Genomic DNA, 15,086 nt, shown 5'->3' with positions numbered 1-15,086 from the left:
ATATTGTGGTAGTTTTGCCATACATTTAAATGAATCAGCCATGGGTGTACATGTGTTCCCCATCCTGAACCCCACTCTCTCCTCCTGCCCCATACCATTTCTCTGGGTCATCCCAGTGCACCACCCTGAGCATCCTGTTACATGCATCAAATCTGGACTGGTGATTCATTTCACGTTTGATATACATGTTTCAATGCCATTCTCCCAAATCATCCCACCCTCGCCCTCTCCCACAGAGTCTAAAAGGCTGTTCTATACATCTGTGTCTCTTTTGCTGTCTCGCATACAGGGTTATCATTACCATCTTTCTAAATTCCATATATATGTATTAGTATACTGTATTGGTGCTTTTCTTTCTGGCTTACTTCACTCTGTACAATAGGCTCCAGTTTCATCCACCTCATTGGAATTGATTCAAATGTATTCTTTTTAATGGCTGAGTAATACTCCATTGTGTATATGTACCACAGCTTTCTTATCCATTCACCTGCTGATGGACATCTAGGTGGCTTCCATGTCCTGGCTATTATAAACAGTGCTGCAATGAACATTGGGGTACACGTGTCTCTTTCAATTCTGGCTTCTTGGGTGTGTATGCCCAGCAGAGGCATTGCTGAGCCATATGGCAGTTCTATTTCCAGTTCTTTAAGGAATCTCCACACTGTTCTCCATAGTGGCTGTACTAGTTTGCATTCCCACCAACAGTGTAAGAGGGTTCCCTTTTCTCCACACCCTCTCCAGCATTTATTGCTTGTAGACTTTTGGATAGCAGCCATTCTGACTGGCGTGAAATGATACCTCACTGTGGTTTTGATTTGCATCTCTGTGATAATGAGTGATGTTGAGCATCTTTTCATGTGTTAGTTAGCAATCTGTATGTCTCTTGGAGAAATGTCTGTTTAGTTCTTTGGTCCATTTTTTTATTGGGTCATTTATTTTTCTGGAATTGAGCTACAGGAGTTGCTTGTGTATTTTTGAGATTAATTCTTTGTCAGTTGCTTCATTTGCTATTATTTTCTCCCATTCTGAAGGCTGTCTTTTCACGTTGCTTAGAGTTTCCTTTGTTGTGCAGAAGCTTTTACTTTTAATTAGGTCCCATTTGTTTATTTTTGCTTTTACTTACAATATTCTGGGAGGTGGGTCATAGAGGATCCTGCTGTGATTTATGACGGAGAGTGTTTTGCCTATGTTCTCCTCTAGGAGTTTTATAGTTTCTGGTCTTATGTTTAGATCTTTAATCCATTTTGAGTTTATTTTTGTGTATGGTGCTAGAAAGTGTTCAAGTTTCATTCTTTTACAAGTGGTTGACCAGTTTTCCCAGCACCACTTGTTAGAGATTGTCTTTTCTCCATTGTATATTCTTGCCTCCTTTGTCAAAGATAAGGTGTCCATATGTGGGTGGATTTATCTCTGGGCTTTCTATTTTGTTCCATTGATCTATATTTCTGTCTCTGTGCCAATACCATACTGTCTTGATGACTGTGGCTTTGTAGTAGAGCCTGAAGTCAGGCAGGTTGATTCCTCCAGTTCCATCCTTCTTTCTCAAGATTGCTTTGGCTATTTGAGGATTTTTTGTAATTCCATACCAATTGTGAAATTATTTGTTCTCTGAAAAATACCATTGATAGTTTGATAGGGATTACATTGAATTGATACATTGCGTTGGGTAGTATACTCATTTTCACTATATTGATTCTTCCAATCCATGGACATGGTGTATTTCTCCATCTATTTGTGTCATATTTGATTTCCTTCATCAGTGTTTTATAGTTTCCTATATATAGGTCTTTTGCTTTTTTTAGGTAAATTTATTGCTAAGTATTTTATTCTTTTCTTTGCAATTGTCTATGGAATTGTTTCCTTAATTTCTCTTTCTGTTTTCTTATTGTTAGTGTATAGGAATGCAAGGGATTTCTGTGTGTTGATTTTATGTCCTGCAACTTTACTGTATTCATTAATTAGCTCTAGTATTTTTTGGTGGACTTTTTAGTGTTTTATATGTACAGGATCATATCATCTGCAAAGATTGAGATTTTTACTTCTTCTTTTCCAATCTGTATTCCTTTTATTTCTTTTCCTGCTCTGATTGCTGTGGCCAAAACGTCCAAAACTATGTTGAATAATAGTGGAGAGAGTGAGCATTCTTGTCCTGTTCCTGACTGTAGGGGAAATGCTTTCAATTTTTCACCATTAAATATAATATTTGCTGTGGGTTTATCATATATGGCTTTCATTATGTTGAGATATGTTCCTTCTATTCTTACTTTCTGAAAGGTTTTTATCGTAAATGGATGTGGAATTTTGTCAAAGGCTTTCTCTGCATCTATAGAGATAATCATATGTTTTTTATCTTTTAATTTGTTAATGTGGTGTATTACTTTGATTGATTTGTGGATATTGAAGAATCCTTGCATCCCTGGGATAAAGCCCACTTGGTCATGATGTATGGTCTTTGTAATATGTTGTTGGATTCTGTTTGCTAGAATTTTCTTAAAGATTTTTACATCTATGTTCATCAGTGATATTGGCCTGTAGTTTTCTTTTTTTGTGGCATCTTTGTCAGGTTTTGGTATTAGGGTGATGGTGGCCTCATGTAATGAGTTTGGAAGTTTACCTTCCTCTGAAACTTTCTGGAAGAGTTTGAGTAGGATAGGTGCTAGCTCTTCTCTAAATTTTTGGTAGAAATCAGCTGTGAAGCTGTCTGGTCCTGGGCTTTTGCTTGCTGGAAGATTTCTGATTACATTTTCAATTTCCGTACTTGTGATGGGTCTGTAAAGATTTTCCATTCCTTCCTGGTTCAGTTTTGGAAAGTTGTACTTTTCTAAGAATTTGCCTATTTCTTCCAAGTTGTCCATTTTATTTGCATATAGTTGCTGATAATAGTCTCTTATGCTCTTTTGTATTTCTGTGTTGTCTGTTGTGATTTCTCCATTTTCATTTCTAATTTTGTTGATTTGACTCTTCTCCCTTTGTTTCTTGATGAGTCTGGCTAATGGTTGGTCTATTTTATTTATCCTCTCGAAGAACCAGCTTTTAGCTTTGTTGATTTTTGCTATTGTTTCTTTGTTTCTTTTCCATTTATTTCTGCCTTTTTTTTTTTTTTTTTTTGTAATTTTGGTCCTTCTACTGACCCTGGGGTTATTAATTTCTTCCTTTTGTAGTTGTTTTAGGTGTAGAGTTAGGTTATTTATTTGATTCCTCTCCTGTTTATTGAGATAGGTTTGTATTACTATGAATCTTCCCCTTACACTGCTTTTACTGAATCCCTTAGGTTTTGGGTCGTTGTGTTTCCATTTTCATTCAATTCTATGCATATTTTGATTTCTTTTTTGATTTCTGTGATTTGTTGGTTATTCAGAAGTGTGTTGTTTAGCTTCCATATGTTTGTAGTTTTCATAGTTTTGCTTTTTACCAGCATTTGCTCCTTGATCATTGGCTTTGACTGGTGAGAATCTGCCAGGGTCCAGCCTTGGCTGATCCAGGGTATTCGAAGGAGAGACGGCCTAGGCGACTATTTGTATGCTAATTAGAGATATAAAGAGTAATAGAACGAGGATAGCTCAGTAGGAAAATTCAGTGCAGAAAAGAGGCTGAGTAGCTTGGTTTACATGGAAAATCAATATAACCCGTGACACCAGGTTAGCTCTGACCACGGAGGCCACAGGCGCCCTCTCAATAGCAGAAGACGCCCCACCTTAGATACCTTCTCGAGTGGGTCTTAGAAGCCCAGGCAAATAAATGGTCGCAGAGGACATCCGCGCTCCAGATGGAGACTTCAGCCAGAAGTTAAAGGGAAGAATGACATGGGGAGACCAAGCATTGGTGAGCAAGGCCCGTAGCTTTATTTTCAACAGGGGCTTTTATACCCTTAGTTACACATAGAGGATAATAGGGGATGCAAAGTCAGCAGTTTTTGATCCTTATCAAAAACCAGGGTTTCTTTCCTGCAAATTTATTGTATACAAATGGTTTGGGTGATTTACATCATCTTCTGGGCAGAAGGCCTATTAACATTTTATGACTCTTGACAAGGACTTATCAACAAAGACTTATTTTCTCTAAGAGTAATTATTTTAAGGTTTGGCGCCATCTTCCAAAGATAAAATTGCATTCCTATAGGGTGGATGTGTAATGGGTTTACAACAAAGGAAAGAATTTATTACCTTAAGGGTCTAAAGTTACTAACACCAAGGCCACTACTTATTTTTTCTACATACCAACTATTAATTAATACACATTCAAGGATACAATTCAGGGAATGTGAAAACTTGGCAACAAGCATTGGCTCATCAATGAAATCTTTTACTAGTTTTATTCTGACAGTTTCTAACTCTCTGAGAGGCTCTAAGCTATTTGAATATCTTAAGCTTCCCGTGCCTCTCGAGGCTGGGAGACTGTAAACAATCGCATGCATAGCTGTAGGGGTCCGGGTAAACTTGTCAGGCGAGTTAGAGAGCCATCTGAGGGGGTTGGATTTAAACACTCCTAATTGCCCAGGAACTTTATTAATTGGAGCTGTAAGTTAACTCTTTGACAGGGAGAGCGAGATGGTGTTGGGGACAGCCCCCAGTAAAGTCAGAGGTGAGAGCACAAAGCAATAAAGTAGACAGACTCTGGTTTTGGGGGGTAGATGCTCGAGAATATCCGGGGGGACTCCTGAGGCTCGATCCCACCTTTGCGTATGTCGAGCCTCCTTCCTCATGACCTTTGTCATGAGTGGAATGCCTCACCGGCTCCCGGCAAGAATCTGAACCTGAATTGGTAACAGAAATAGGTATTCTGTACCCAGTCTTTTCTTTTTATTTCCTCCCCCTCATTAAAAAGTTAATTGACTTAGTTCATGTAGTTTCATCACCTGGAGCAGAAAGCAGGATGGCAAATGATGGTAGGCCATCCAGAAGAAGAAGTGGAAGCCATCTGAGCACCCCACATACATAGATACCTATTTGTATATTAACATTCAAATGTACATAGTGAATATATTTGCTACATATATATATATATATATATATATATATATATATATATATATATATATATTTGGATTCAGCAGAAATAATACAGAGGTAACAGAAAATTATGGTTGAATATGTCTATCTCTGGGGAATCACAGTCTCTAAACAAAACCTTTCTGAGTCTTATTTGATAAGACTGACTGACTTAGTCAATGCATAGTTATAATTAACTTCCTAGTTTGCCTTTCCCCCAAGCTACAAAACCAGGAAACATTCTCCCGGGATCCATTGTTATCAATGATCCTGGATTCTGGATAAGGTCACACTGCAGGTATTTGTATGTTGTGTGATGCAGATTTACTCCTGGCATAGAACTACTGTTTAATTTCCACAGCAATTCAGTAGCCATTTATATTTTGTTACAATGGGAACTATAAGCCAGTATTTCTTATACCTCATCATTGTCGTATGGCAGTCTCTGAAACTGCTGAGAGTAAAAGTGGGAGACATGACTTTCCCTACTATCTGTGGTGACAAAGGACAATTTATATTAAAGAAAGGAAAGGAAACTAAAATGATATAATTGACAAAAAAATGCAGCAACAACAAAAAAGCAACTGAGAATCATTTACACTTTGATAAGATTGTAGCTCCTCCAAAAGCCCTAGGGGACAGAAGACTAAAAATAAGCCATCTATACTCAGGCTCAAAATAAATCACAAAATGTTTAATTTTTTAAATTTGTTTTTGTCCCAGTGGATAGAAGGACAAAATGTACATTTAAAAAGAATGTTAGACAATAGATGCTCATTCCTCTCAGGTTGTCATAGTCTCTGGGTTAGATTGACAGAAAAGAATTATTTTTTAAAGTAAAATCTTTAACCCATGACAAAGTAGCCATGTTAAAAGGAAACACAGTGGAAATATGTGCACTATTTTGTTTGTGTGTGTATTTATGTTGTGAATTTGAGCATTTTCAATTGAGAAGATCCACAGAGGTATCAGTGACCCCCCAAAAGTCCATGATTGGAGCAAGAGATAGAGAAATGCAATAAACAGAAAATGGGATGAGGCACCTCCATAGGCAATTTTAACTCATCAAAAGAGCTCTGGGGTAAAGGAGAATATGCTTGTCTAGACGAGGAAAAGAGCAAAAGTACAAAAGGCTGTATCACAACCAATTTTACTAGCTTTGCTCTTTTGCATAATAATAATTCTGCCATTTAAGAATTATATGACATTAATAACAAACATAACATCAAATAATCAATATGTCATATTATTATTAGATGTCAAACATTCTCATCATTTCAAACACATTGTCTCTATTAACTCTTCCCCCAGTCGTAAGAAGTGCAGTGTTACAGATGAGAAGTGCATTGCATTATGGGTCAGTATATCACCTCAGATTCTCCTAAATAAATTCAACACACTGTTTGATTAATTGCCTTCTAGAGACTTTCAAAGCTATGAATCCATGAAGTACTTAACAAGTCAGATACACTGGAGACCTTGAGCAAGTATAATTTATCTGGACCACGGTATGGTCCTGTGTTGGCTGTGACTCTGAGAGCTACAGGTAAGTGTCATGGTCCTGAGTGAGTGAGTGGAATATCTCTATACTCAAAATTAGTATTGGCTGCCAGTGAAGAGACACAGGATTCTTCCAGAAGATGATTTGGGAGCTACTTGGAAGCATTCATGTGCTGCTAACTGTGTAAAGTACTCACCTGGATAGCCTCTGAATCTCTCAGCATTATTCTATTGTATTTGAGTAAAGGTCTTATAACTAAAAAGGGAGGGACCCATGGAATGCATAAGCAGCTGTTAACCTAGTATCAAGTATTAAAGGAAGTGGCTTAGTAGTTAAGTACCAGCTCTCTGGAGAAAGACAGCATGATTATTTACTAACTCTGAAATTACTAGATACATATGAAACCTTGACTTGGTCATCTATAAAATCACTGCTATTAATCTTTAAACATACCTATGATAGATGTTATGAGAACAAATAGAATAATTCATGTGAAACACTTAGCATAGCACTTGAGTCAAAGTAAAGTATCCAAAATACTTATCTAATACTTTTATACATGACAAACTTCTGGAATAATATGAGAATCATAGAACATAGAGAAACAGAAGATAGAAATTTTAAAGTGTAGTCCAGGATTGTTCAACATTTTCTCATAGGAAACCACATCTAGTTTTCCTGAATCCACATTTTCAAAGATTTTGCCCAGCTATCAAATGTTCTCAGCATATGTTTTTTTGTGTGTTAATTTAGAATAAACAGCACAAAAAACTTCATAGTAAACTTATGAATTAAAATAAAATAAAAATTGAATTGATATATATTTTCCATTAAAAACAAATGTGAAATATTATATTTATTAATAATAAAGGGAAAAGAGAATAAGTTAAACTAATGTGATATATGTAATGTTAGAAAATAAACAGTTCTAGTGATAATCATACAAAAGAAAAGGGATATACGAATATCAGGAAGCAGACTGAGTACAGTGATCAGGGAATCCTTGAAAGGGGGTAATCTTAGTGACAATCTACACCTGAAAAAAGACAGGGAAATATCTTCTCTGTAAAGATATTTGAGGATGGACATTCTAACCACAGGAATGAGTAACTACCAAGGCTCTGACTGAATCCAGTTTGTTTGGGAACTGAAAGGAGGCAGAGCTGGAGTGGAGTGAACAGTGAAAGGGAGAACAGTAGAGCCAGAGCAGAAATGTCATAAGGTTTGCACATCTTCATAAGGATTTGGGCCTTTACTCTGGAAAAGTTCTGAAGTCATTGAAGTGTTTGAAGATGAGGAGTAATGTGAGTTAACTAGCACCTTAACAGTATCACTCTGGCTTCCTTGCTGAGACACTCAAATGAGGTAAGGATGGAAGTAGAGAGGAAGCAGGGAGGCCATTAGGAAACTGCAATAATACAAACATGAAATTAGAGTGGGTTAGTGTAGGGTGGAATCACTGAAACTGGGAGCAGTTGGTTAAGTTCTGGATATACTTTGAAGGTAGAATGAAGATGTTACCAAATAGCTACAGTTTAAAAGACAAAAAGGAGTAAAAAATGTCTGATAATTTTCCCTAAATTAAAATAATGCCTTCACTGCAGTGAATAAGATTGAGATAAAAGCAGGCTTAAGAAGGATTGTTAGGAAGACAGTTTTTCCTAAACTTCCCAATAGACATCCTATAAGAGATGTTAAGTAGGCATTTGTATCCATGAATCTGAACTTCAGGGAAGAAAAATGTTGAGGAGATAATAGGTAGGTAGATAGATAGACACATAGATAAGACTACAGAGAATATTTACAGTCATTAGACTGTATGGTCCACCAGGGAGTGATTGTGGATGGAAAAGAGGAGATTTGAGGGTTGATTCTGGGGTTCTCCAAAATTTCAACCTGGGGGCATTAATACTGAGATCATACAGCTTTAGAAGTGGAAGAAAATCCATGCAAGTTTGATGACCTGGAAATCTGATGAACAGACTGTTTCAAGCAAGAAGGACTGATAAACTATTTCAAATGCTACTTATAGATTAGGGGTTTCCTTGGTAGCTCAGCTGGTAAAAAATTCACCTGTAATGCAGGAGACCCCAATTCAATTCCTGGGTCCAGAGATCCCCTGGAGAAGGGATAGGCTACCCACTGCAATATTCTTGGGCTACCCCGGTGGCTCAGATGGTAAAGAATGCACCTGCAATGTGGGAGACCTGGGTTCCATCCCTGGGTTGGGAAGATTCCCTGAAGGAGAGTCTTGGAGGCATGGTAACCCACTCCAGTATTCTTGCCTGGAGAATCCCCATAGATAGAGGAGCCTAGCAGTCTACAGTCCATGGGGCTGCAGAGAGTCAGAAATTACTGAGCAACTAAGCACAGCACAGTCCAAGAAATAACCTTTCAGAGGGCCCTGAGAAATTTCTCAAGAGGAAATGGAAGGAGCTAGGATATGTAGTGATTTTTGCAACAAAGGGCGGGTAGTCTGAACATCAAAATATATATATATATATATATATATATATATATATATATATATATATTGTAAATGAAATAAAACCAGATATCTCAAGTTAAAGAATTAAACACTTTTCTATGTATGGGAAGATGCAAGCATCTGGGCTTTCCGAAATCTGGGGCCAGTATCATGTATTTTCACATCCTAAGCTTCTTCAGAGTACACCATAGGGAGTGACTGCAGTCTGATGGCTGCTAGATGGCAGGTATTCTTTTCTTTCCTGAGTTCTCTCAGGGCTCAACAGTTAACCATCCTGGTGGCTGCAATTGCTAGTGACTGTGACATTCTTTATTTACGGAGATGACAGAAAATATTCCACTTTTTCACCTCTAAATAAATTGACAAACTTTTTGGTTAATTGCCTTTTAGAGACTTTCAAAAGACAATTAACCAAAAAGTTTGTTAAGTCCTGAGGTACTTCAGAAATCATATGCATAGGGGACCCTGAGCAGGTATAAGTTGTCTGGATCCACCGTGTGGTCTTTTGTTGACTGTGACTGTGAGTTATAAGTCAGTGGCCTGGATCTGGGTGAGGTGAGTATAATGTTTCTGTACTCACAGTCAAGGTTGGCTGAAATGTTGGAGGAAACATAGGACTTTGCAGAAATGATTTGGACACCACTTAGAAGCATTTATCTGAAACCGCATGAATTTATGTGAAACTAGCCAACTCCTGCTGACAGCATCTGATTCTCTCAGCATCATATTACTGGTGTTGAGTTCAGGTGTTATAACCAAAAGAACAGGGACTCATAAAGCTCGCAAGGAACTCTTAGCCTAGCATCAGGTATGAAATGAGGTGACTCAGTGGTTAAGTATGAGGTCTCTGGAGTAAGATAATACTTCTTCATAAGTGTGTAATTATTATCTACTTATTAAAACTCAGTTTGGCCTTCTGTAAAATTCTCTCTAATTTTCAATACTTTTGTTTTTTAAAAATGTGTATAATTGATGTTGCAGAAATAAATTTCAAAATGCTGTGAAACAATAAGCACAGTGCTTGACTCACAATAAAGCATTCAAAATTAACTAACACTTTACAAATAATAAAATTTTCGTATAATGTTGAGAACCAGGGAATGGAAGTCACTTCCTGGTTAAAATAGCACTGCTTTTTTTTCCTTAGTGTAAAAAGAGTTTATATTCATTCCTCATCCTCTTTAGTTCATTTAGTTGAAACACTCATAGAAAAAAAAAAAAGAATATTAAGTTTAAGATTGAGTCCAGGTATTTTCAAACTTTTTTTCCCCAAAGAAATGTTAGTGTTTTTAATGTTAGTTAAAACATTAACACTTCTAGTGTTCATGCATCCACGCTTTCAAAGATTTTCCCCAGCCACAATATAGTGGTGGTTCATGTAAAATAAGCAACCCATAAAACCTCCTAACAAGCTTATGAATTACGATGAGATAAACATGGAACTGATATGTGTTTTCCATTAAAAGCATACAGGAAATAATATATTCTAATGCCTGGAAAAGAGAAAAAGTTAAAATAGTGAGATGTATATGTGTGTGTTAGTTGCTCAGTTGTATCTGACTCTGAGACCCCATGGACTGTAGCCCACCAGGTCATCTGTCCAAGAGAATTTCCAGGCAAGAATATTGGAGTGGGTTGCCATTCCTTTCTCTAGGGGATCTTCCTGACCCAGGGATCAAACCAAGGTCTCCAATGTTGCAGGCAGATTATTTACCACCTGAGACACCAGGGAAGCCCCAGTGATATGTGTATAATATTAGATAATAAGAAGCTCTAAGGAGAATAATAAAGTATACAAAAGACATAAGGCATGTCAAGGCAGTGGATTATAGTAGTTTGATCCGGGAACACCTGAAAAGGGGTGATATTGCTAGTAATTGACACCTGTGAAAAGGGAGGGTGTTTTTTACAAAGATATCTGAGTAAGGATGTTCTAACCACAGGAGGGAGCACTCCATGGTTCTTAGCAAACTCAGTGTATCCCAGGAACTGAAAGGAGGGTGACAGGGCTGGAGTGAAGTGAACAATGAAGGGGAGGACAGTAGTAGCCAGAAGCAGGAGGGGAATAAGCTTGTGCAACTTTATAAAGATTTTGGCTTTACTTTGAATAAGTTCTGAACTCACTGGAGTGTTTGAAGGTAAAAAGTAACATAATCTGTCTGGTATTTTAACAGGATCACTCTGGCTGCCTTATTGAAAGACTCAGTGAGGTAGGGATGCATCTGGAGAGGATGCAGGAAGACTATTAGGAAGCTCTGCAATAAGGCAAATGTGAGATGAGAGTGGTCAGTGTAGGGGGGAATCACTGGAGCTGGGAACAACTGGTCAGGTTCTAGCTGTATTTTGTAGATAAAATCAAGATGCTGCTGATTAGTCATCTACAGGATAAAAGACAAAAAGGAATTCAAAACATCCAGTGATTATTCTTAAATGGAGATAATATATTTATTGCAGTGAATGTCTGAGAGGAAAGTAAGCTTAGGGAAGATATTAGAAACAGTCTTTCCTAATGCTAAGTAGGCATTTAGATTCATGAGTCTGAAGTTTAGAGAATAAAAATGGTCAAGAGATAAATAGATAGGGAGATAGGGTCTCATATATAGATATAATTCAAAGTCATTAAACTGTATGGTCCACCAAGAGGTAATCGTGGGTAGAAAAGAGAAGGGGTTCAAGGGTTGTTTCTGGGACTTGCCAAAATTCAAAATGGCAGCTGGGGGTGGGGGGTGGATAGCACTGAGTATATGCAGCTTTAGAAATAGAAGAAAATCAAAGCAAGTCTGATGACCTGCAAACAAAGTGAAGAGAATGTTTGCAGCAGGAAGGACTAATAAGCTATTTCAAATGCTCTTTAAAGATCAAATCAGGTGAGGATTAGAACGGTCATTGGATTTATGTTTTCTTGGTCTTTCAGCCTTGATGGAGAAACCTTTAGTGTGTATGAGTGACAAAAAGTTAGGAGGACCAATCTTCTACTTTTTGATATTTTACTCAGAAGTAAGTTTCATTAATATATTAATAGTCTAGTACAAACGGAGTGTTTTTATAAGTTCCAAGACAAAGGAGAAACAACATTCTATTCACCAGAATTTTTGTTTATTTAGACATATAGTGACAGGTTGGTGGGAAGTTAATGTGACTGGAGCTGTTTCTTAAATGTAATACAAATGCACAATAGCTAGATACATTCCTGTCTATCCATTTCAATAGAACATCTATAATCTATGTTCAGGGAATCTTGAAAAGAGTGGCAAATATATATATCATCAGATGGAATACATGTTCTCACAATTATATTCTAAGATATGTAGTTTTGCCTAATGGTTGCTGAGGAGAAAAAAATCATAATAAAAAATTATAAAAGTGGCAAAAATTGAATTAATGCTTGTTTCTAGTACTACATTAATTATGCAATATGTATAAATTCCATCTAAACTGGGTCTTTAGATTATTGTTAATATATTTTTTACTGTTAGAATATGTAGAAAATACAATTAACCCTGTATATTTTATAATCTTGTCATTGTATATCATTCTTCAGTATATATTTTCCCCAAAATTTTGTAAATATTCCCTTTTTTAAATCTTGATACTTTCTTATCCACATAGATATTATTATGGCATATGAATTTGATTTGGTGAATAGTGTCCCAATATATAAAAGCACTGAAAGTAAAAATAATTATTATTTTGAAATTATAATGAAAGTACTGAAATTCAGCATTTCAGATGCAAAAAAAGTTACAATTTAAGCTAAAAAGTCAAGCATTTAGCAAAAAGCATATTAACATTATAAAGAATGCTAAATTACAGTAAATAGAAATGATGAGTTCATCCATCTTTTAAATGAATGGTCATCTTAAGATGTAAAATAAATTAACCAACTTCAGAAATTTGGAATCAAATATAAAATCATTAGACAAAGAAGCCAATACAGTGTAGTGTGTCTCATTTATACGTTGTTAACCACTGTAAACAAACCAGGCACTAAACCACATTCAGTCCACTTGATCCCACAGAATGAAGCTAAGGACAACAATCACAAACAACCAGCTAGGGTTTTTGCTTATTATTGGTTTCCAAAATAAGCAACCAATTAATCTAGAGCCAATCAAATGACTTCCTCATTCTGCTCTGTGTTTTCTCTGTAGAAACATCTCTAGCTCCTATCCATGGAGTGCTTTTAACTACTTTGGCAGTTACCTGATTCAAAGATATATTTGATCAAATAAACTATTGAAAAATTTAATGTACTTATGTGTATGGAAAGAGTAACATGGAAACTTACATTACCATATGTAAAATAGATAGCCATCTGGAATTTGCTCTATGGCTCAGGAAACTCAAACAGGGGCTCTGTATCAACCTAGAGGGGTGGGGTGGGGAGGGAGATCGGAGGGAGGTTCAAAAGGGAGGGGATATATGTATACCAATGGCTGATTCATGTTGAGGTTTGACAGAAAACAGAAAAATTCTGTAAAACAATTATCCTTCAATAAAAAATAATTTAATTTTTAAAAAAGAAAGAGAAAAATATATATAGCTGTAGACAGTGGTTTGTTACAAAATGAAAATTCTTTCCAAAGTGGACATTTTTGGGTTATAGATTTCTAGGTATGACACCGATATAATATCCTTTATTTTGCACTTTTCCTATGTATTCAGCACAGTGATTCAAGCTGAACTTATTTTTTCTCTTCTTATGTAAGATTCCTTGTAACCATGAAGAGAAGCAATTACACAGTGATGAACTTCATCCTGGTGGGCTTCACGACAGACCCCAGGATGCAGCTGGTCCTGTTTGTGGTGTTCCTTGGTGTCTACTCTATGACTGTGCTAGCAAACACTTCCCTCATAGTGCTGATTTGTAATGACTCCCGACTGCACACACCCATGTATTTTTTCATTGGGAATCTATCTTTTCTGGATCTCTGGTATTCCTCTGTCTACACTCCAAAGATCTTAGTGACCTGCATCTCTGAAGACAAGAGCATTTCCTTTGCTGGCTGTGTAGCCCAATTCTTCTTCTCTGGTGGGCTGGCGTACAGTGAATGCTACCTGTTGGCCGCCATGGCTTATGACCGCTATATGACCATCTCAAAGCCACTTATTCATTCTCAGGCCATGTCCATAAAACTCTGTGCATTCTTGGTAGCTACCTCATACCTTGGTGGCTTTACTAACTGTTCTATCATCACCAAAAGAACATTTAGCATGAACTTCTGTAATGACAATGCAATTGATGACTTTTTTTGTGATTTGCTTCCCCTGGTGAAGTTAGCTTGTGGCAAGAAGAATGGCTACCAGGCTCTGATGTATTTCCTCCTGGCCTCTAATGTCATCGCCCCTGCTGTGTTTATATTTGCTTCCTACCTCTTCATCATTGCCACTATCTTGAGGATCTGCTCCACTCAGGGCCGCCTCAAGGCCTTCTCCACCTGCTCCTCCCACCTGATCTCTGTCACCTTGTACTATGGCTCCATTCTCTGCATCTACTCTCATCCACGCTCTAACTATTCTTTTGATAGTGACCAAATAGTTTCTACATTTTACACTGTGGTGTTTCCTATGTTGAACCCCATGATCTACAGCTTGAGAAATAAGGATGTGAAAGAGGCCATGAATAAACTCTTTAAATAAATAAAATTTCTCTCCTTTTAAGCAGATGTAGAGACAATTTTTGAGCAGGTTATTGTATTTCAAGAAGAGCTGCCATTGTGTTCCTTTAGGATCAAGAGTCCTTACGTTGCCAGTTCATGAATCTGTACCCTTGGTACAAGGCCAGTCAAAAGACCTAAGATGAAAAAAAAAAAAAAAAAAGAAGCTCAATTTAAAAGAGATAAAATTTAAATACAAAATATAATCATTTGTTTTGAATTTTATATTACCTTAGGTTGAAAACAACCAAAAAGCTTAAAACCAAAACCTGTCTTCTATCTCATGAAGTGACAGAATGATAACATTTTTTACTGACTGATATGTATAGAATAGTATCCAATAATTATTTCCTTAAAATAGGAAATACATTGAATTAAATTTTAATACTTTCATATCACTCAACTTAAAATCATAACTTTTATTCCTATAGCAGAATTTCTAAAGCATTTTT

General features: G+C 36.7%; 1 protein-coding gene across 1 annotated transcript; it reads left to right on the top strand.

Moving 5' to 3' along the window:
- The first annotated feature begins 13,699 nt into the window (after positions 1-13,699).
- Positions 13,700-14,617, top strand: OR9G1 (olfactory receptor family 9 subfamily G member 1). Its single transcript, NM_001390124.1, has one exon. The coding sequence runs from the start codon at positions 13,700-13,702 to the stop codon at positions 14,615-14,617; it is 918 nt and encodes a 305-aa protein (NP_001377053.1).
- Positions 14,618-15,086: the final 469 nt, after the last annotated feature.

The sequence above is a fragment of the Bos taurus genome, chromosome 23, assembly GCF_002263795.3.
Source record: "Bos taurus isolate L1 Dominette 01449 registration number 42190680 breed Hereford chromosome 23, ARS-UCD2.0, whole genome shotgun sequence".
NCBI classification, from domain to species: domain Eukaryota; kingdom Metazoa; phylum Chordata; class Mammalia; order Artiodactyla; family Bovidae; genus Bos; species Bos taurus.
The sequence above is the reverse complement of the archived record's forward strand: the minus strand, read 5'-3'. Positions and strand labels throughout refer to the sequence as shown.